Genomic DNA, 21,391 nt, shown 5'->3' with positions numbered 1-21,391 from the left:
CATATCGAGGGCGTCCATTAGTGACCGCGGGTTACTGCTTATGATCGGCACCTGGTATGCCGTCTCTCGGATGCCATCGATAAAACGTTGAACCATTATGTTGTTGTAGGTCGGCTCAGGCAGCTCTCCAAAAACTGCTCTCCCAAGGCGTTCGAGTTCCATTGCGAAGTCATCGAGTGTTTCTTTTGGGCCCTGCATACGGTTATGAAAAATGTGATAGCCCGTATGCGTCCCTACAGTGAAATGCTCGCGCATAGCCGTTTTGATGGCCTCGTAGGACCGAAGAGTAGACTCTGGGAGGGTAGCGTGAAAGCGTTGAGCGCGCCCGCGCAGGCTTGTGTACAGCTTCCGGCACTTCTTTCTCTCAGACCAGTGATACTCCTCTGCCATGTCGTCTAACAGGCGTTGAAACTCGGACCATGGTCTGGTACCGTCGAATATTGGGGGTATCTCCGTGTCTGGCAACTCTAAAAAGTCCCAATATCGAGAAGGAATGACTGCTTGCGATGCTCTGGTCGAAACTCCATCGGCTGCAAGGCCCGCACTGTTCGCTTTCGAAGGCTGCGGATCATAAGAGCGGGCCGTAGGTGCTACCGGCGGCTCCACTTGGCAATTGCGACGTGCTGGGTCGTCCGTTGGGGGTGCAAACAGGCGTGGCGTGCTAGCAGAGAGCATTGGCTCCCCCGCCGGCATGGCCGCTGAAAAGGTATCTGTGGTGTTGGCCGGTCCTTTTGCTACACCTTGCAAGCCACCAAGCATGGTCCTCTCGAAGGTCGCCCACATTTGCTCAAACTTTTGCTCGAACTTTCGTTCTAGAGACTTGTCAATTACGCTTACTTTTTCTTCCAGCTTTTGCATGAAAGACTGAATCTGCTGCTGTTGTGCACCCTCTCCCATATTCCCATCGGGTGAGGGCTGGCGTTGGCGAACTTTTTAGGCATTTTCTTTGGATCTGGGTTTTCGCAAACCCACGTGACCCCACACCTGGCACCAATGTAACGAAACTTAGCTGCCCTGTCGAGGTTTCCAAGTTCGCCACTGTCAGCCGAGCGGATACTGTTTAATAGGTGGGGGTCAGCCCACGTTATGCCAACGCCATTCAAACAACCAAGCAAGAGTTCTTAAGATTTGTATAAGGTTTTTATTACCCGCTTAATGACACAAGCATGCAACCTGGCAGAAAACCGGAAGAAGAGAGAGAGAGAGAAGATCGATCAGTGTGATCGCTATCTTCCCAAACTTTTTGGCAGGCTTTTTACAGGTCCTAGAGTGACCGGTCGTTGGCCTGTCCTAGGGTTGCCAGATGTCAGCTTTGGTACTGGTCACCTGGTCAAGTCATTTGAAACCAACTTTCGTTACAATATAATAGTTTAGTTCGCATTATCAGTTGTTAATTGGTATTTTTCTCAGAACTGAATATATTTAAATACTTGCAATTTCAAAATTGCTTGCACATCTCGCTGCAGTTTCAGGTTAATCATTTCGGTTTGCTCCAGTGCGATCAGAATGAGTTCCTCAATATTTCTGGTGTAAGTTGCACCATCGATTTAATTTATGTAGAATATTAAGTAATTTTTTTTATTTTATCACAGGTGCGCTGCGCTGCTCCTAGTCAGTCCTTTGTGCTTTGGGTACAGTGATCAAGAACGGGAGGCCGATAGACTTAAAGTGCTAGAAATCATTCGCTCTTCCCTGGACGACGAAACCAAAATCAGTAGGACGCAGGAACTGCTGGATATTTATTACCGCTTGGCTCCCAGCTTGTCGCCCGCGCAAAGGGAGATATTCGACAATTTTATTAGCCAGCACACCGATGAAATACTAATCGAAGGAGTTCCAAGCCAAGGTGGTCGAAGGAGCAAGTATGCAAAAAATGCCCTGACTGGAGCTGCGAAGGGAGTGGCAACTGGATTCTTCGAGGAATTGGGTAGTAAACTTGCCCAATATTTTAGTGATTGGTGGTCCTATTTTTATAATAGAAAATGGCAATACTAATTATATATGTTGACTTTTCGTTAACTTGTGAAATACCGATTTAAACGGGAGAAAGTTATTAAATTTACTACATTTTCCTTGTGTGGATGTGGTATCAATTAAACAATTTAAAACGACTAGCCAATATTCTGCATTTTCTTACGTTAAGCAAAATTCTGTTTTCAAGAATCTCACGACTAGTAAGGGTATTTTTTTTTTACGAATTTTCGCTATGCGATTGCTTGTTTGTCGGATTAATGTAAGTTGAAATTTGACGATAGTCCCGCTTGCTGCCACAATGACCAAATCACAAAGTAACTTATTACCCAATAATTCTTTTAAAACAACAAAAAATAAGTTTAAAATATTTTACCGTATTACAGTTTTTATAAATCTTTTTTTTTTTTTTTTTAATCGCCAACGGTTTTTTATAATCTCTCCAAGCAATATGATTTTTAATGTTCGAATGTTATTTGAACTTTTACTTATCTCTTTTGTTTTCATTGGAAATTATACTGATTAAATATTGTCGATTTAAATATAATAATTGAAATATGAATTCATCGGAACGTTGAATGATAAGCGTTACATTTTTACCTACAGTACACACATTTCTGTTGAACTCTCAATTTATTATATTTTTGCTCTCATTATCAGCTGTTATTCATTATTTTCTCAGAACTGCTGAGATTGATGCCTTTGAATTTTTAAGACTGCTTGGGCCTCTCGCTGGGGTATAAATTCAGGTTTTTGAAGACAGGTTTATCACTTCGGTTTGTTCCAGCGCTTCATTAAATCCTAGCGAAATGAAATCCTCAATTCCTCTAATGTGAGTACATCTATCGTTTTAATTTAATTAAGACATATAATTTCATTCTTCTTCTACACAGGTGCTTTGCACTCCTCCTCATAAGTCCTTTGTGCTTTGGCTACACCGACGAAGAACGGGAAGCCGATAGACTTAAAGTGGCAGAGATCATGACCACTTCCCTGGACGATGAAACCAAAATCAATAGGACCCAGGAATTGCTGGATATTTATTACCGCTTGGCTCCCAGCTTGTCTCCTGAAGAAAGGGAGAAAATCGACGTTTTTGTTAATGCGAACACCGACGCTATATTAATCGACGGAGTTCCGAGTCAAGGCGGACGGAAGTCCAAGATCGCTTCAAAGATCGTGAATAAAGTCGCAAGGGATGCGGCTACTGGATTCTTTGAAGAATTGGGCAGTACCCTTGCCAGAAAATTCAATGAATGGTTTGGTTAAACCGTCTTTATTATTTCTTTAAATTTTATAGTTTTGGGAGCTTTCACAATGTTGATTGCAACAAAAAATTGTGTAAAAGTGTTTGGTTCTTACTAAATAAAACTATTGAAAATCAATGCTATTCTATATTTTGACTTTTTGAAAACCTGTAAAGGAATACCCAAAAAACCAAAAAACCCTATACGAAAATTTTATTTGTATACAATTTGTCTCTCAAGTGGATGTGGTATTAATGATATTTGACAATGCAAAGTCAATAAGTCCAACCAAACTAAATACTATTTTGGTGTTAAAAGTATAGTAAATAAAATTATTATCGATTATTGGCGTTAATTTGGTCAGAAAAACTTCTCAAAAATTCGGCTAGGGACTCGAAACCCAGGGCAATCTTTAAAAACTTATGTGGTATGTATACAATACAATCAGCCTATTTTTAAAATGCCATCAGTATTCACTTTAGTGTTATTCCCTGGGTTACTAGTTCTCTTCTCAAGAAGTATTTGGCATTGACATTTTGGGCATTAAGCCCAAAGTAACTCTTTAATCAATATTTATTTTTAAGCGGTTATATATGTTGAGGTGCGGGAGTACGGGGAAAATTTTCAGTTTTTGTAGTCACTAAGCCATATTTTTGTTGAAAAAATTCTTATTTGTAAAATCAGCTTAAGAACTTAAAAAAATACTTGTAATTTTCAAAGTTATGACAAAACGCAACACGAGTTTTTTCAAGAAGGCTTGCCTGGACTACGGTTCCATTTCATAAGCTCAACTGAAAGCTAAACAAATTTTGTTAGTTTAAGGACTTTTGGTGTCATTGAACGATTCATTGAAATGAGAAAAAATTGTTTCTCAATCGGGACCTGATTGAATTGCTTTGAAATATGCATAACATAAGTATGAAAAGGCTTAAACGCAAATAAATTACGAACAATTAAAAAACAATTTAAATCGGTTAAAAACTATTTCGAAAATCCAAGTCACCGCGACGTCGTTTTTAATTTCGAAATAATCGCGTATAAAACCTTAAATTCATTTTTCCTAGTGTACTACTTAAAGATTAAAAATAGAACATAGTTCAAGTAGTAATAAATGCACAAACATTTATTCTAGGAAGTGATTCGTATTTTTTATTATTTTTATATTATTTTTTTTTTCTGTTTAAATCTTTTCATACAACACCTTTAACGAAGTACGCTTTATATTTGAACTTTCGTTTGTTACTTTTGTATTAACAGGAAAATATTAAGGTTAAATATCAATTATTTATATAAATTAATGAAAGTGTTAACTCATCAGCGCATGATTGATAAGGAACACATATTGACATATGGTATAATGTACACATTTCTGCTGAACTCTCAATGTACTATAGCTTAGTTCAGCATTATCAATTCTTATTAAAGATTTTTCTCAGAAATGATAAGATTGTTATATATGTGAGAACTTGCTTGGTCAGGGAAATTGAAAATTAAGGAGGAGGTTGGTCAAGGTTTTCAAATAATTAGCACTTTCTCAAAAATGTGCCACACCAAGCCTTCTAATGTAAAACTAAAAGGGCTTACGTTTGCACCTCCGGCTGGGGTATAAATTATGGTTCGCAAAAGCAGATCTATCAGTTCAGTTTTCTCCAGCATTCCAACAAGTTCTAGAAACATGAAATCCTCAATTTCTCTGATGTAAGTAGAACTTTGCTTTTAATTTAATTTAGACATTTACTTTATGTTTCTTTTACACAGGTGCTTTGCACTCCTCCTCATAAGTCCTTTGTGTTTTGGCTACTCTGACGAAGAACGAGAAGCCGATAGACTTAAAGTGGCAGAGATCATGACCACTTCCCTGGACGATGAAACCAAAATCAATAGGACCCAGGAATTGCTGGATATTTATTACCGCTTGGCTCCCAGCTTGCCGTCTGAAGAAAGGGAGAAAATCAATGTTTTTGTTAATGCGAACACCGACGCTATATTAATCGACGGAGTTCCGAGTCAAGGCGGACGGAAGTCCAAGATCGCTTCAAAAATCGCGACTAAAGCTGCAAAGGATGCGGCTACTGGATTCTTTGAAGAATTGGGTAGTACCCTAGCCAGAAAATTTAATGAATGGTTTGGTTAGACAATCCCTAAAACTTGATTCAAACTTTAAAATTTTTGGAAGCTTTTGCAATGTTGATTCCCATAACTGTGTAAAAATTGTTTAATTTTTTTAAAATAAAATTTTTTACTTCTATGTTCTGACTTTTTGATAACCTGTAACGAAATTCCCAAAAACCAGAAAATCCCTATACGAACGGAAAAAAGTTTTTTGTATTTCATTATCTCTTAAGTGGATGTGGTATTAATCACATTTAATACTGAAAATTCTACAAGTTCCCCGAATTTAATAACTTTTCTTTGAATATTTGTTATATATTCTCACCTTATAGGCAAAGGCATTCGGGCTATCGGTAAAAATTACGTATACGTATATATACGTATACACTATACACACTATATTTTAGATAAAAGAAGAAATAATATTCGATATTTAAACCTATTACAACACATTTAATCCTTCAAATTATTTAATATTACCTTTTATCGGTCTTGCAAATGTTATTATTTCATTATTTGTTTTTGTTCTAGTCTTTTCAAACTAATTGAACCTTTAGTTGTCATTTTTGTAATAACAGGAAATTATGCTGATTAAAGATCGGTGATTTCTATATATTTTATTGAAATATAAACTCATCGAAGCTTTGATTAATAAGGTTTACATAAGAAAATTCAGAATTCCCAGGACAACAAAACGAAATTCCTCACAACACAGGAACTGCTTGATGCTTTGTCTCTCTTTTTGAACCCAGAAAATAGGGATCAAGAGTTGATTTGCTTACGAAATAATTTAGTTGAAAAAATTACAGATTTCTGTTTATTATTAAATATTAAATTTTATTAAAATCGGATAACTGTATCATATAGCTGCCATAGGAAAGATCGAAAAATATATACATATAGAAATAACGGAAATAAAATTAAATCATCGTTGTTTTTCATCAGATAAACATGATCTTTGGAATATAGAGTTTTCTAACTACTCTTGAATAACATATTAAATTTCATCAAAATCGGACAACTGACATACGAACAATAGTCGAAAATATGGAAAATTAATAGAAAAATCGTCATAGTTTCGATGCTGTTTAGCCCTTATGCATTTTGATCGACATATGATCGACTCCAAGGGTATATAAGCTTCGGCTTGCCGAAACTAGCTTCTTTTCTTATTTAATTTAATTTAGGCATTCGATTTTTCTTTTCTTTTATCACAGGTGCTTTGAACTTCTCCTCATAAGTCCTTTGTGCTTTGGCTATACCGACGAAGAACGGGAAGCCTATAGATTTAAAGTTGTATAAATCATGCGCACTTCAAAGGACGACGAAACCAAAATCAATAGGACCCAGGAATTGCTGGATATTTATCAGAGTTGCCACGAAAGTGATCTCGCCGAGTACCGAATACCGAATGTTCGGCAATGCTGTCAGCCGAACAGTACTACATACTACAGTGTTGCCAGTTAAGCTTATTCTAAGAGATTTCTATCATATTTAAAACTAGAAAAGCTGCTAGCTTATTTGAAGTTTCGAAATTTGCTAAAATATATCCCTTTTCTGCTAGGAGAAGCGTATATAGTGAAAGGTTGTTTTCTGAAGCTGGTATTGTTTACGACGAAAAGCATAATCGTTTACTACCGTCAATGCTGAAAAACTTGTGTTTGTCCATCACAACTTACCGCTGATGAATTTTACTTATTAAAATATTGTAATTTGATAAAAGTGATGTGTTTTTTTCTATGATTTGGTACTATTCGGCATTCGGCGACTAAAGCTGCAAAAGAACTGGGTGGTATCCTTGTCAAAAAATTCAATGAATGGTTTGGTTAAACAATCTTTTGTATTGTTCCAATTTTATAATTTTCGGAGCTTTTACAATGTTAATTCGCACGGATAATTGTGTAATTGGTTTTTATTAAAAAAAATTATTTAAAATCTTTACTGTTCTATATTTTGACTTTTTGAAAATACCTAAAACAAAAATTAAATTATATTATCATTTTATTATTATATAGTCCAAAAATACCTTTTGAATCAATTTTTCTTTTTAAGAGGTTATATCTTTTGAGGTGCGGCAAAACTTCCAGTTTATGTAGAGTCACTTAGCCATATTTTTATTTAAAAAACAAAAACAATTACGAACAATTAAACAAACAATTTTAATCGGTTAAAAACTATTTCGAAAATCCAAGTCACCGCGACTACGATTTCCAATTTCGAAATAATCGCGTATAAAGTTCAAGTTAATTTTTTCAAGTGTAACAAGCAAGATGCAAAACCCAATAAGTATCTTCTAAGATAACAATCTATAAATTCTTTACTTTAAGAAAATAATAAAAAATTGTATAATTTTTTAATTACTTTATCATAGTATTAACATAGTTCAAGAAGTAACACCCTAAATGCACAAATATTTCTTCTAGGAAGTGTTTTACAATTTTGTCGGTTTTGCAGTTTTTATTTTTTTTATTTTAAATTTTTTATACAACACGATTTAAGACGAATACTTTGTAATTGAACCTTCGCTTTTCACTTTTCTATTAACAGGAAAATATAATGATTTAATTTTGATTATATATATATATATATATATATATATATATATATATGCAGTAGAATCCTGTTATAACGACTCCGCTTATAGTGTCCGTCCGGGTATTGCGACGAAAACTCGATGGCTTGATTGGTCCCCAGACAGACTTATATCCTTTTGCTTAGTGCGTCTTCCGGGTATAACGACGAAAACTCGTCGGTCCCTTGAAAGTCGCTATAAGCGGATTCTACTGTATATTAATAAAAGTGTTAGCTCATTGGCGCTTTGATTGATAAGGAATACATGTTTACATATGGCATAATGAACTCTCAATGTACTATAGCTTAGTTCAGCATTATCAATTGTGAGAACTTGCTTGGTCAGGGAAATTGAAAATTGGTTGGTCAAGGTTTTCAAATAATTAGCACTTTCTCGGAAATGTCCCACACCAAGCCTTCTAATGTAAAACTAAAAGGGCTTACGTTTGCACCTCCGGCTGGGGTATAAATTATGGTTCGCAAAAGCAGATCTATCAGTTCAGTTTTCTCCAGCATTCCAACAAGTTCTAGAAAAATGAAATCCTCAATTTCTCTGATGTAAGTAGAACTTTGCTTTTAATTTAATTTAGACATTTACTTTATGTTTCTTTTACACAGGTGCTTTGCACTCCTCCTCATAAGTCCTTTGTGTTTTGGCTACTCTGACGAAGAACGAGAAGCCGATAGACTTAAAGTGGCAGAGATCATGACCACTTCCCTGGACGATGAAACCAAAATCAACAGGACCCAGGAGTTGCTGGATATTTATTACCGCTTGGCTCCCAGCTTGCCGTCTGAAGAAAGGGAGAAAATCGATGTTTTTGTTAATGCGAACACCGACGCTATATTAATCGACGGAGTTCCGAGTCAAGGCGGACGGAAGTCCAAGATCGCTTCAAAAATCGCGACTAAAGCTGCAAAGGATGCGGCTACTGGATTCTTTGAAGAATTGGGTAGTACCCTAGCCAGAAAATTTAATGAATGGTTTGGTTAGACAATCCCTAAAACTTGATTCAAACTTTAAAATTTTTGGAAGCTTTTGCAATGTTGATTCCCATAACTGTGTAAAAATTGTTTAATTTTTTTAAAATAAAATTTTTTACTTCTATGTTCTGACTTTTTGATAACCTGTAACGAAATTCCCAAAAACCAGAAAATCCCTATACGAACGGAAAAAAGTTTTTTGTATTTCATTATCCACTTAGATGTGGTATTAATCACATTTAATACTGAAAATTCTACAAGTTCCCCGAATTTAATAACTTTTCTTTGAATATTTGTTATATATTCTCACCTTATAGGCAAAGGCATTCGGGCTATCGGTAAAAATTACGTATACGTATATATACGTATACACTATACACACTATATTTTAGATAAAAGAAGAAATAATATTCGATATTTAAACCTATTACAACACATTTAATCCTTCAAATTATTTAATATTACCTTTTATCGGTCTTGCAAATGTTATTATTTCATTATTTGTTTTTGTTCTAGTCTTTTCAAACTAATTGAACCTTTAGTTGTCATTTTTGTAATAACAGGAAATTATGCTGATTAAAGATCGGTGATTTCTATATATTTTATTGAAATATAAACTCATCGAAGCTTTGATTAATAAGGTTTACATAAGAAAATTCAGAATTCCCAGGACAACAAAACGAAATTCCTCACAACACAGGAACTGCTTGATGCTTTGTCTCTCTTTTTGAACCCAGAAAATAGGGATCAAGAGTTGATTTGCTTACGAAATAATTTAGTTGAAAAAATTACAGATTTCTGTTTATTATTAAATATTAAATTTTATTAAAATCGGATAACTCTATCATATAGCTGCCATAGGAAAGATCGAAAAATATATACATATAGAAATAACGGAAATAAAATTAAATCATCGTTGTTTTTCATCAGATAAACATGATCTTTGGAATATAGAGTTTTCTAACTACTCTTGAATAACATATTAAATTTCATCAAAATCGGACAACTGACATACGAACAATAGTCGAAAATATGGAAAATTAATAGAAAAATCGTCATAGTTTCGATGCTGTTTAGCCCTTATGCATTTTGATCGACATATGATCGACTCCAAGGGTATATAAGCTTCGGCTTGCCGAAACTAGCTTCTTTTCTTGTTTAATTTAATTTAGGCATTCGATTTTTCTTTTCTTTTATCACAGGTGCTTTGAACTTCTCCTCATAAGTCCTTTGTGCTTTGGCTATACCGACGAAGAACGGGAAGCCTATAGATTTAAAGTTGTATAAATCATGCGCACTTCAAAGGACGACGAAACCAAAATCAATAGGACCCAGGAATTGCTGGATATTTATCAGAGTTGCCACGAAAGTGATCTCGCCGAGTACCGAATACCGAATGTTCGGCAATGCTGTCAGCCGAACAGTACTACATACTACAGTGTTGCCAGTTAAGCTTATTCTAAGAGATTTCTATCATATTTAAAACTAGAAAAGCTGCTAGCTTATTTGAAGTTTCGAAATTTGCTAAAATATATCCCTTTTCTGCTAGGAGAAGCGTATATAGTGAAAGGTTGTTTTCTGAAGCTGGTATTGTTTACGACGAAAAGCATAATCGTTTACTACCGTCAATGCTGAAAAACTTGTGTTTGTCCATCACAACTTACCGCTGATGAATTTTACTTATTAAAATATTGTAATTTGATAAAAGTGATGTGTTTTTTTCTATGATTTGGTACTATTCGGCATTCGGCGACTAAAGCTGCAAAAGAACTGGGTGGTATCCTTGTCAAAAAATTCAATGAATGGTTTGGTTAAACAATCTTTTGTATTGTTCCAATTTTATAATTTTCGGAGCTTTTACAATGTTAATTCGCACGGATAATTGTGTAATTGGTTTTTATTAAAAAAAATTATTTAAAATCTTTACTGTTCTATATTTTGACTTTTTGAAAATACCTAAAACAAAAATTAAATTATATTATCATTTTATTATTATATAGTCCAAAAATACCTTTTGAATCAATTTTTCTTTTTAAGAGGTTATATCTTTTGAGGTGCGGCAAAACTTCCAGTTTATGTAGAGTCACTTAGCCATATTTTTATTTAAAAAACAAAAACAATTACGAACAATTAAACAAACAATTTTAATCGGTTAAAAACTATTTCGAAAATCCAAGTCACCGCGACTACGATTTCCAATTTCGAAATAATCGCGTATAAAGTTCAAGTTAATTTTTTCAAGTGTAACAAGCAAGATGCAAAACCCAATAAGTATCTTCTAAGATAACAATCTATAAATTCTTTACTTTAAGAAAATAATAAAAAATTGTATAATTTTTTAATTACTTTATCATAGTATTAACATAGTTCAAGAAGTAACACCCTAAATGCACAAATATTTCTTCTAGGAAGTGTTTTACAATTTTGTCGGTTTTGCAGTTTTTATTTTTTTTATTTTAAATTTTTTATACAACACGATTTAAGACGAATGCTTTGTAATTGAACCTTCGCTTTTCACTTTTCTATTAACAGGAAAATATAATGATTTAATTTTGATTATATATATATATATATATATATATATATGCAGTAGAATCCTGTTAAAACGACTCCGCTTATAGTGTCCGTCCGGGTATTGCGACGAAAACTCGATGGCTTGATTGGTCCCCAGACAGACTTATATCCTTTTGCTTAGTGCGTCTTCCGGGTATAACGACGAAAACTCGTCGGTCCCTTGAAAGTCGCTATAAGCGGATTCTACTGTATATTAATAAAAGTGTTAGCTCATTGGCGCTTTGATTGATAAGGAATACATGTTTACATATGGCATAATGAACTCTCAATGTACTATAGCTTAGTTCAGCATTATCAATTGTGAGAACTTGCTTGGTCAGGGAAATTGAAAATTGGTTGGTCAAGGTTTTCAAATAATTAGCACTTTCTCGGAAATGTCCCACACCAAGCCTTCTAATGTAAAACTAAAAGGGCTTACGTTTGCACCTCCGGCTGGGGTATAAATTATGGTTCGCAAAAGCAGATCTATCAGTTCAGTTTTCTCCAGCATTCCAACAAGTTCTAGAAAAATGAAATCCTCAATTTCTCTGATGTAAGTAGAACTTTGCTTTTAATTTAATTTAGACATTTACTTTATGTTTCTTTTACACAGGTGCTTTGCACTCCTCCTCATAAGTCCTTTGTGTTTTGGCTACTCTGACGAAGAACGAGAAGCCGATAGACTTAAAGTGGCAGAGATCATGACCACTTCCCTGGACGATGAAACCAAAATCAACAGGACCCAGGAGTTGCTGGATATTTATTACCGCTTGGCTCCCAGCTTGCCGTCTGAAGAAAGGGAGAAAATCGATGTTTTTGTTAATGCGAACACCGACGCTATATTAATCGACGGAGTTCCGAGTCAAGGCGGACGGAAGTCCAAGATCGCTTCAAAAATCGCGACTAAAGCTGCAAAGGATGCGGCTACTGGATTCTTTGAAGAATTGGGTAGTACCCTAGCCCGAAAACTCAATGAATGGTTTGGTTAAACACCCTTTTACCTTTCAATGTTATAATTTTGGGAGCTTTTACAATGTTGATTCCCACGAATAATTGTGTGAAAAATGTTTGGTTTTTATTAAAAAAAAACTAATCAAAACTTAAACTATTCTATGTTTTGACTTTTTGATAACCTGTGAAGAAATACCCAAAAAACCAAAAAACCCCTTACGAAAATTTTATTTGTAGTTTATTATCTCTCAAGTGGATGTGGTATTAATTGACAATGAAAAGTAATAAGTTCAACTAAACTAAAAACTATTTTGGTGTTAAAGGTATAGTGAATAAAATTATTATCGATTTTCGGCATTAATTTGGTCAGAAAAACTTCTTTAAAATTCGGCTAGGGACTCGAAACCCAGGGCAATCTTTAAAAACTTATATAGTACGAATACAAGGTGTTTACTTCTAAGAATATTTATACCCTTGCAGAGCAAAGGGTATTATAATTTTGGCCAAAAGTTTGCAACGCAGTGAAGGAGACATCTCAGACCCCATAAAGTATATATATTCTTAATCGGCATCACGATCTAAATCGAAATACGTCTGTACGCCTGTCCGTCTGTCCGCCTGTTCTTCTGTCTGTTTCTACGCAAACTAGTCTCTAAGGTTTAAAGCTATATTGGTGAAACTTTCCCAAAAGGTGTGTAGTTATTGCACGCAGTTTATAAGTCGGAAGGGGCCGGATCGGCCGACTATATCGGATAGCTCCCATACGAGAGAATGAAATAAAAAATTTTCTGTCCGTTATTTTAAATCAGATCGAGTTGATTTCTTTCATATGGCGTTTTCTAACCACTATTGAATTTCGGATTAAATTTTATCAAAATCGGACAATTATATCATAAAGGTGCCATACGAACATTAGTCGAAAATATGGAAAATTAATAGAAAAATCATCAAGGCCTCAATGTATTTTGTTCAACATATTTGATGACTGCAAGGGTATATACGCTTCGGCTTGCCGAAGCTAGCTTCTTTTCTTGTTTTGAAATGTCGTCAGTATTAAAATTCGCGTTTTTCCCTGGGTTACTAGTTCTCTTCTCAAGAAGTATTTGGCATCGACATAAGCCCAAAGTAACTCTTTAATCAATATTTATTTTTAAGCGGTTATATATGTTGAGGTGCGGGAGAACGGGGAAAATTTTCAGTTTTTGTAGAGTCACTAAGCCATATTTTTGTTGAAAAAATTGTTATTTGTAAAATCAGCTTAAGAACTTAAAAAAATACTTGTAATTTTCAAAGTTATGACATTTCCCGCAAAACGAGTTTTTTTAAAAAGTCTTGCCTTGACTACGATTTCATTTCATAAGCTCAACTGAAAGCTAAACAAATTTTGTTAGTTTAAGGACTTTTGGTGTCATTGAACGATTCATTGAAATGAGAAAAAATAGTTTCTCAATCGGGACCTGATTGAATTGCTTTGAAATATGCATAACATAAGTATGAAAAGGCTTAAACGCAAATAAATTACGAACAATTAAAAAACAATTTAAATCGGTTAAAAACTATTTCGAAAATCCAAGTCACCGCGACGTCGTTTTTAATTTCGAAATAATCGCGTATAAAACCTTAAATTCATTTTTCCTAGTGTACTACTTAAAGATTAAAAATAGAACATAGTTCAAGTAGTAATAAATGCACAAACATTTATTCTAGGAAGTGATTCGTAGTTTTTATTATTTTTATATTATTTTTTTTTTCTGTTTAAATCTTTTCATACAACACCTTTAACGAAGTACGCTTTATATTTGAACTTTCGTTTGTTACTTTTGTATTAACAGGAAAATATTAAGGTTAAATATCAATTATTTATATAAATTAATGAAAGTGTTAACTCATCAGCGCATGATTGATAAGGAACACATATTGACATATGGTATAATGTACACATTTCTGCTGAACTCTCAATGTACTATAGCTTAGTTCAGCATTATCAATTCTTATTAAAGATTTTTCTCAGAAATGATAAGATTGTTATATATGTGAGAACTTGCTTGGTCAGGGAAATTGAAAATTAAGGAGGAGGTTGGTCAAGGTTTTCAAATAATTAGCACTTTCTCAAAAATGTGCCACACCAAGCCTTCTAATGTAAAACTAAAAGGGCTTACGTTTGCACCTCCGGCTGGGGTATAAATTATGGTTCGCAAAAGCAGATCTATCAGTTCAGTTTTCTCCAGCATTCCAACAAGTTCTAGAAACATGAAATCCTCAATTTCTCTGATGTAAGTAGAACTTTGCTTTTAAATTAATTTAGACATTTACTTTATGTTTCTTTTACACAGGTGCTTTGCACTCCTCCTCATAAGTCCTTTGTGTTTTGGCTACTCTGACGAAGAACGAGAAGCCGATAGACTTAAAGTGGCAGAGATCATGACCACTTCCCTGGACGATGAAACCAAAATCAATAGGACCCAGGAATTGCTGGATATTTATTACCGCTTGGCTCCCAGCTTGCCGTCTGAAGAAAGGGAGAAAATCGATGTTTTTGTTAATGCGAACACCGACGCTATATTAATCGACGGAGTTCCGAGTCAAGGCGGACGGAAGTCCAAGATCGCTTCAAAAATCGCGACTAAAGCTGCAAAGGATGCGGCTACTGGATTCTTTGAAGAATTGGGTAGTACCCTAGCCAGAAAATTCAATGAATGGTTTGGTTAGACAATCCCTAAAACTTGATTCAAACTTTAAAATTTTTGGAAGCTTTTGCAATGTTGATTCCCATAACTGTGTAAAAATTGTTTAATTTTTTTAAAATAAAATTTTTTACTTCTATGTTCTGACTTTTTGATAACCTGTAACAAAATTCCCAAAAACCAGAAAATCCCTATACGAACGGAAAAAAGTTTTTTGTATTTCATTATCTCTTAAGTGGATGTGGTATTAATCACATTTAATACTGAAAATTCAACAAGTTCCCCGAATTTAATAACTTTTCTTTGATTATTTGTTATATATTCGGGCTATCGGAAAAAACTACGTATACGAATATATATTTTAGATAAAACAAGAAAAATTATTCGGTTTTTTAACCTATTTCAACTTATTTAATCCTTCAAATTATTTTATATTACCTTACGGTCTTACAGATGTTATTATTTCATTATTTGTTTTTGTTTTAATTTTTTTCAAACTAATTGAACTTTTAATTGTCATTTTTGTAATAACAGGAAATTATGCTGATTAAAGATCGGTGATTTATATATATTTTATTGAAATATAAACTTCTCGAAGCTTTGATTGATAAGGTTTACATGATTGCATAAAATGTATACTTAGGCATTAGTTTTCACCTCTGGTGAACATTTCTCGATTTTCCTATCGTAAGTAGAACCTTCCTTTTAATTTCTTTTCCATTAAATATTTTTTTCTTTTACGCAGGTGCTTTGCCCTTCTTTGTTTTTGTTTTAATCTTTTCAAACTAATTGAACTTTTACTTATAAATTTTGAATTAACAGGAAATTATACTGATTAAAGATCGGTGATTTATATATACATACGAGGTGTGTTCAAAAAGAATCGCGAATTTTGAATTTTCGCGGGTTACCTCGTATCGAATTTCGATTTTATTGTGGCGTTATGTTGGTACTCATGTCTCTCACTTATGCTGACAAGCTCGGCCATTTTGAATGTTCACTTAATTGTTGACAGCTGCTTTGCTTGCACGTGTTTTGGACCGTCTTCGATTTTTACCTATTCAAAAAATTGGATCAAAGAACCTATATCAAATTTTGTGTAAAAAACGAAATTAAGTGCGTGGATGCATTCCGAATGTTGACTGTAGCATACGGAGAAGCTACCTTGGACCAAAGCAACGTTTATCGGTGGTACAAAATGTTCTCAGAAGGCCGAGAAGATGTGAACGACGAAGAGCGTACCGGACGCCAAGTTCGGTCGAATGTGAAAGTTTTCCTGACAGTTTTCTTCGATTGCAGGGGCGTGGTGCATCATAAGTTCTTGCCACAGGGAAGAACGGTCAATAAGGATTATTACCTGCAAGTTATGCTCAATTTGAGCGAAGTAATCCGCCAGAATTGCCCAGATTTGTGGAAGAACAAAAATTGGCTTTTGCACCACGATAACGCCAAAAACAACACACTAATGATGCCGCTCTGAACAAGATAAAAAAAAATGATTTTTTGTAGTGCTTCGAAGATTGGAAAAACCGTTGGCACAAGTGCATAATATCTCATGGGGATTACTTTGAAGGGGACAAAATAGATATTCATGAATAAATAAATAATTTTTGAAAAAACACAAAATTCGCGATACTTTTTGAACACACCTCGTATTTTATTGAAATATAAACTCATCGGAGCTTTGATTGATAAGGTTTACATGATTGCATAAAATGTACACTTTAGGCATTAGTTTTTACCTCTGGCTAGGGTATAAATAAAGGTTCTCAAACGCAGATCTATCAGTTTAGTTTCTTTCAGCGTTCCATCATTTCCTAGCAAAATGAAAACCTCAATTTTCCTATCGTAAGTATAACTTTCCTTTTAATTTGTTTTCCATTAAATATATTTTTCTTTTACACAGGTGCTTTGCACTTCTGCTCATAAGTGATTTGTGCCTTGGCTACCCTATAGAAGAACGAGAGGCTGATAGACCTAAAGTGGAAGAGAAAATTCAGAGTACCCAGGACAACGGACGGAAAATTCTCACAACCCTGGAGGAACAGGTTGACGCTCTTTCTTCCTTTTTGAGCTCAAATAATAGGGATCAAGGGTTGATTTGCTTACGAAATACTTTGGCTAAACAAGAAGTCCAGTTTCTGCCCAAATGTTTTAATCTTTAAGTTAATTGATATTCAAATAATGTTTTCATCCTGTTCTGCAATTTTCCTTTCTTATTAATTGTCGTTAAAAGCGAAAAGTCTTCATAGGAAGTTAACAGTTTTAGAGGTTTCAATTATTATTTACTTCCTTGTCTTTCTTCTTTGTTTATATGTATAAATTTCCAATTTTTTATTTCCCAACTTTAAGGAGGCTTCTCCTACTTTATTACAGAGACGAAACTTTAAACTTCGAGTTTAGTAAGCACACCAAGCTGTGCATGCATTTGTAATTAGAAATAAAAGCAGACATGTTCATATCCATAAAATGCATATTCATATCTGGTGCTAAGCATATTTCCCCTGCGTGGCATGTTGTGTGGCATTAAAAATCCAAAAAATATCCACTCAAATAGTAAGAATAAAGTGCTCACTTAAAATTTGTTAAGGAAAGGAATCCCGGCAACTTTGTTCACTCAATCTGGCCAACAAAGTTTGTGCCGAATTCAATCAACACTCGGCCAACTGGACTGCAGGAGAATGTTTTTTGGGAAAGTTTTCGCAATTATTATTTCTGTGTAAAATGCCTTTTTCGGTGTGTTGTAGAAAAACTCGTTTTCGCCTGGCGAAAGTTTTTGATTGTCTGGCCGAAACAAGGCATGTGGAAAGTAATTACCATGCAAGTGTCGAAAGCGTCTGACAGGGTCCTTCAGCGGAGTGTTGGTTTCCCAGGCTGCCACAGGACATCCGGCTGGGCGGGCAGTAGTGTGTGCTCGCCTCATCAACGCCATCAGCTGTGCCATTTGACTTGTGAATGTGTCGTAAAGTTGATCCTCCCCCGGCCAAATCCCCCCCTCCTGTTTGCTGAACTTGTCAACGCTGCTGCTGGCAATTTGTTTAATTAAATGCTCGCCCAAGAAGCAACGCACACAGACCAACGTAAACACTCACAGGATCCGGGGCTTGCAGCTGATAATTTAATTGAATAACAACAGCTCAACGCATCGGATATAACACCTGCTTATAAAAATATCCAGAGAAGTCTTCTCTCTTTCTAAATTGTATACTTTAAAGCTATCAATATTAAAACAACCATGATTTGGAGTAAGCTTGTTCTGAGGAATAGTTAGTTTAAACCTCCTTTTCTTGATTATATTTTCCTGTGATTTAAAATTGAAAAGCCATAAGTAAAAAGAAGTAAATTTCTTTTTTATTATAGCAAAGTTATTTTATACCTAATTTCTGAAAAAGTGTAGGGTAAGATGGGGTAAAACCGCCGGTGGGTAAAACCGCCTTTTGGATGTCAAATTCAAATGAAGCGCCGAAACGATTAACCGTTGATAATGTAGATTCTGATTGATAATGCGCGGTTTTTGAAGTCGGTCGGAATACTGCAGCTTTATCGTGACAATTTCTATAGCGCCATTTTTGTTTCACTCGACGGCGCCAAAAAATGTTTGTTATAAAGATTGCTCAATCAAGTGTAAGTGAACGGCTTAAAAAAAAGAGGTAAGTGTCCGCTTATAGTACGAACCTTGATACTGATGTACATGTATCAAGTTAGTCAATATTTCCAAAATTGTACAAACTAAGTGACCTCGAAAAAAAATTGGCGCGTGGGGTAAAAACGCCGCGAAAAGGTGGGGTAAAAACGCCACACAATTTGATAACGGAAAAACTCGTTTTAATCGAGAATGAATGTCTTTCAGCATTATGCCTCGCAATTACGCAAGAAAAAAATCAAAAATTGATGAAAATATATTTCAACGGGCAATCGAGGAAGTTCAGGAGGGCAGCAAGGTGGCAGTTGTTGCCGAAAAATATGGGATTCCCCGAGAGACTTTGCGAGACCGAGTCAACAAAGCGCACAACGCTTATTATGGCCATCATCCCCAGGTAAAGTGTCAAATATTCACAATTTTTGTCAATTGAAACAATATGTAATGTCATGATTTTGAATTCAATTCAATTTAAAAATAACAGCCTTTCTTTTTGAACAGATAATTGCAAACAGTTTTGTATAAAATGATTTTATCTTTTAAATAAGAATATTTTTATTTTCAATTTCAAACCTTTGTTAATGCGACATTTCTTCTTAGTTTAAAACTATTTTAACCACGTAATTCTTATTTTACAGATTTTTACTGACGACCAAGAGGCATCGCTTGAGAAATATCTCATAAAAGCATCAGCTATATTTCATGGTTTCTCTCGGACAGCAGTTCGACGACTTGCTTATGACTTCGCTTCAATTTCTTATTTTTACTTTTATATAATATATTCTTTGTAACATGTAATATCCATTTGAATTGAATAAAAATTTTTCTCAGAAGTTATTGACATTATTTGGGTACTTAACTACACTAAAACCAGAATGGCGTTTTTACCCCACTAGGTGGGGTAAAACCGCCGTTTTAAACTTTTCTTCTGAACGATCACAATTCTTTTAAAATAAAAGCTACATAAAAACTTTCTAAATGAATTATGTAGCCAAGGGATTAAACTTTCAGAAATATGATTTGGATCATTGATCATTTTATAAATGAAAGCTTGACATCGTCAAATATACATTTTTGGCGGTTTTACCCCATCTTACCCTATATTTTCTGTTTTGGTGAACTATAAAATAAACATTTTGGGTTTAACAATTTATAGAGTCTCCACTATTTTCCTACTGACCACTTCGCACACTTTTCGGCGAGCCAACCAAGTGGGTCGCAAGGATTTGAGGATAGAACATGCAAATAGAGTCCAAAGGACAACGAAAACAAAAGGAAAGTTGCCGGGCAACTTTAACCCCCTGCATCGCTTTTTTTCCTGCCATGGAAGGCTTAGTATCCAAGACCTTAACACCAGCAGACAGAACTTCCTAATTATGTTTGTGTGGAATTCAGCCCGAGGCAGGGAAAAGCAAAGCTGTCCTGTTGCATGGAGGGTCCTTCTTTTTCCTTCCTTTTGCTAAGCCGTTGCTTACAAGGGCTCTTGGTTCCTATCCTCGTGTTGTGTGTTGTGTAGGCTCTTACATTATCGCCTATATCGTCCTGATTATCATGTGACAATGTGGCACACAAAATAAAATCAGCATTTTGGCCTTGTCAAGTGTTTGCCGCTGCGAAAAGCCACACAAGCCGAGCTGAACCGAGTCGATCTGAACTGAGTTGAATTGAAATGAAATATCCTGCGGGCGCACAGGCTGCTCCGTTGTCGACTGCCAAAACAGGATACGCATCCTGCAGGCTAGGATTTGCCCTCCCCGCATTTTCCTGCTCGATAGAACGACCCTCAACTATTTACATGGCCAAAAACATGTTCCTCACTGTCAGCAAGCCAAGAGCATTGGCGAAACTTCTGGCTCGGCTTCTGGCTTTAAAGGCTTGGCTGGAAAAGTGTTCTCAGCTGTCTTGGCTGCAAGGAAATTGAAAGAAATAACGACACTTTATAGTTTCTGGCTGAATGCCATTTGGTGGGGTAGAATGGACTCAAGGAAATACAGCTTGACCCACTTTAATTGCAAAATAAACAAGGAATGAAAAAAGAAGAACTTTTAAAGTGGGTAATAAGCTTCAGTCTTTCTTTCTTTAAGAACTGAAGTTGCAAATAATAAAAATTCTATTAAGATAAACTATGTCATTCAAGAATTTCAATTTTTGCCCATTGCTGTTTTCGATAGCCTATCCCATTGAACTCCTTGTTTTCAAGGTCTTGCTTATTTTTCTATTCAGGAAGGCTCATTCCATTATGCTAAATATATGTGCGGATAAACTTTGCGGGGGGTTTTCTATACAGCAACCTAAGCACCAAAAACAGTTTCCCCCAACCGCCGAAAAACAGTTTTGGGAAATTCAATTTCGTTTGTTTATGAGCAGAAGTCTAATTCAAATGCAAAGATAAGGCACAACGCTGGTGCCACAATAGATAGATACTCGTACTTCAGCACGTTTCCTTCCTTCCTCTCCTCAATCGAGCTATCTTTTGCTGCCTTCGAGTGGTTTTCCTTGCCACACGCATATGCTGATAAAGTTTTAGCACCTGTTCGGGGAAAAATCGTGGAGGACGGAAAGCCGAAAAGAAAAGTTTGCCATTTACAGCCCATCAAGTCGGCTTCAATTTCGCCTACCTTTTGTTTGGCCTACACACCTTCTATTTAACCCCCTACTCTGTTTTCCAACTCTATTTT

The 21,391-nt window shown here is 35.2% G+C and overlaps 7 protein-coding genes across 7 annotated transcripts; all 7 read left to right on the top strand.

Moving 5' to 3' along the window:
- The first annotated feature begins 1,334 nt into the window (after positions 1-1,334).
- Positions 1,335-1,995, top strand: LOC108093281 (protein Turandot B1-like). Its single transcript, XM_017193260.1, has 2 exons — positions 1,335-1,529; positions 1,593-1,995. The coding sequence occupies exons 1-2, from the start codon at positions 1,507-1,509 to the stop codon at positions 1,993-1,995; spliced, it is 426 nt and encodes a 141-aa protein (XP_017048749.1). The 5' UTR covers positions 1,335-1,506.
- Positions 1,996-2,681: 686 nt separating this feature from the next.
- On the top strand, positions 2,682-3,356 carry LOC108093297 (protein Turandot C-like). Its single transcript, XM_017193274.2, has 2 exons — positions 2,682-2,803; positions 2,865-3,356. The coding sequence occupies exons 1-2, from the start codon at positions 2,781-2,783 to the stop codon at positions 3,238-3,240; spliced, it is 399 nt and encodes a 132-aa protein (XP_017048763.1). The 5' UTR covers positions 2,682-2,780; the 3' UTR covers positions 3,241-3,356.
- A 1,449-nt stretch (positions 3,357-4,805) lies between these two features.
- On the top strand, positions 4,806-5,466 carry LOC122320748 (protein Turandot A-like). Its single transcript, XM_043209083.1, has 2 exons — positions 4,806-4,916; positions 4,977-5,466. Exons 1-2 carry the CDS (start codon positions 4,831-4,833, stop codon positions 5,350-5,352), a joined length of 462 nt encoding a protein of 153 aa, XP_043065018.1. The 5' UTR covers positions 4,806-4,830; the 3' UTR covers positions 5,353-5,466.
- A 2,894-nt stretch (positions 5,467-8,360) lies between these two features.
- Positions 8,361-9,009, top strand: LOC122320747 (protein Turandot A-like). The gene is made up of 2 exons (XM_043209081.1): positions 8,361-8,459; positions 8,520-9,009. The coding sequence occupies exons 1-2, from the start codon at positions 8,374-8,376 to the stop codon at positions 8,893-8,895; spliced, it is 462 nt and encodes a 153-aa protein (XP_043065016.1). The 5' UTR covers positions 8,361-8,373; the 3' UTR covers positions 8,896-9,009.
- Positions 9,010-11,892: 2,883 nt separating this feature from the next.
- LOC108093295 (protein Turandot A-like) lies at positions 11,893-12,543 on the top strand. The gene is made up of 2 exons (XM_017193272.2): positions 11,893-11,991; positions 12,052-12,543. The coding sequence occupies exons 1-2, from the start codon at positions 11,906-11,908 to the stop codon at positions 12,425-12,427; spliced, it is 462 nt and encodes a 153-aa protein (XP_017048761.2). The 5' UTR covers positions 11,893-11,905; the 3' UTR covers positions 12,428-12,543.
- Positions 12,544-14,551: 2,008 nt separating this feature from the next.
- On the top strand, positions 14,552-15,212 carry LOC108093296 (protein Turandot A-like). The gene is made up of 2 exons (XM_017193273.1): positions 14,552-14,662; positions 14,723-15,212. The coding sequence occupies exons 1-2, from the start codon at positions 14,577-14,579 to the stop codon at positions 15,096-15,098; spliced, it is 462 nt and encodes a 153-aa protein (XP_017048762.1). The 5' UTR covers positions 14,552-14,576; the 3' UTR covers positions 15,099-15,212.
- Positions 15,213-16,839: 1,627 nt separating this feature from the next.
- LOC108093294 (protein Turandot A1/2-like) lies at positions 16,840-17,543 on the top strand. The gene is made up of 2 exons (XM_017193271.2): positions 16,840-16,921; positions 16,980-17,543. Exons 1-2 carry the CDS (start codon positions 16,899-16,901, stop codon positions 17,236-17,238), a joined length of 282 nt encoding a protein of 93 aa, XP_017048760.1. The 5' UTR covers positions 16,840-16,898; the 3' UTR covers positions 17,239-17,543.
- The last annotated feature ends 3,848 nt before the right edge of the window (positions 17,544-21,391 follow it).

This window comes from Drosophila ficusphila, unplaced genomic scaffold (genome assembly GCF_018152265.1).
Source record: "Drosophila ficusphila isolate 14025-0441.05 unplaced genomic scaffold, ASM1815226v1 contig_791, whole genome shotgun sequence".
NCBI lineage: Eukaryota > Metazoa > Arthropoda > Insecta > Diptera > Drosophilidae > Drosophila > Drosophila ficusphila.
The sequence above is the reverse complement of the archived record's forward strand: the minus strand, read 5'-3'. Positions and strand labels throughout refer to the sequence as shown.

Coding starts and splice junctions, on each gene's coding strand:
- LOC108093281 (XM_017193260.1), top strand. CDS start 1,507: ATGAGTTCCTCAATATTTCTGGT. Junction 1,530..1,592: donor AGTTCCTCAATATTTCTGGT/GTAAGTTGCACC, acceptor ATTTTATCACAG/GTGCGCTGCGCTGCTCCTAG.
- LOC108093297 (XM_017193274.2), top strand. CDS start 2,781: ATGAAATCCTCAATTCCTCTAAT. Junction 2,804..2,864: donor AAATCCTCAATTCCTCTAAT/GTGAGTACATCT, acceptor TCTTCTACACAG/GTGCTTTGCACTCCTCCTCA.
- LOC122320748 (XM_043209083.1), top strand. CDS start 4,831: ATGGTTCGCAAAAGCAGATCTATCAGTTCAGTTTTCTCCAGCATTCCA. Junction 4,917..4,976: donor AAATCCTCAATTTCTCTGAT/GTAAGTAGAACT, acceptor TCTTTTACACAG/GTGCTTTGCACTCCTCCTCA.
- LOC122320747 (XM_043209081.1), top strand. CDS start 8,374: ATGGTTCGCAAAAGCAGATCTATCAGTTCAGTTTTCTCCAGCATTCCA. Junction 8,460..8,519: donor AAATCCTCAATTTCTCTGAT/GTAAGTAGAACT, acceptor TCTTTTACACAG/GTGCTTTGCACTCCTCCTCA.
- LOC108093295 (XM_017193272.2), top strand. CDS start 11,906: ATGGTTCGCAAAAGCAGATCTATCAGTTCAGTTTTCTCCAGCATTCCA. Junction 11,992..12,051: donor AAATCCTCAATTTCTCTGAT/GTAAGTAGAACT, acceptor TCTTTTACACAG/GTGCTTTGCACTCCTCCTCA.
- LOC108093296 (XM_017193273.1), top strand. CDS start 14,577: ATGGTTCGCAAAAGCAGATCTATCAGTTCAGTTTTCTCCAGCATTCCA. Junction 14,663..14,722: donor AAATCCTCAATTTCTCTGAT/GTAAGTAGAACT, acceptor TCTTTTACACAG/GTGCTTTGCACTCCTCCTCA.
- LOC108093294 (XM_017193271.2), top strand. CDS start 16,899: ATGAAAACCTCAATTTTCCTATC. Junction 16,922..16,979: donor AAAACCTCAATTTTCCTATC/GTAAGTATAACT, acceptor TCTTTTACACAG/GTGCTTTGCACTTCTGCTCA.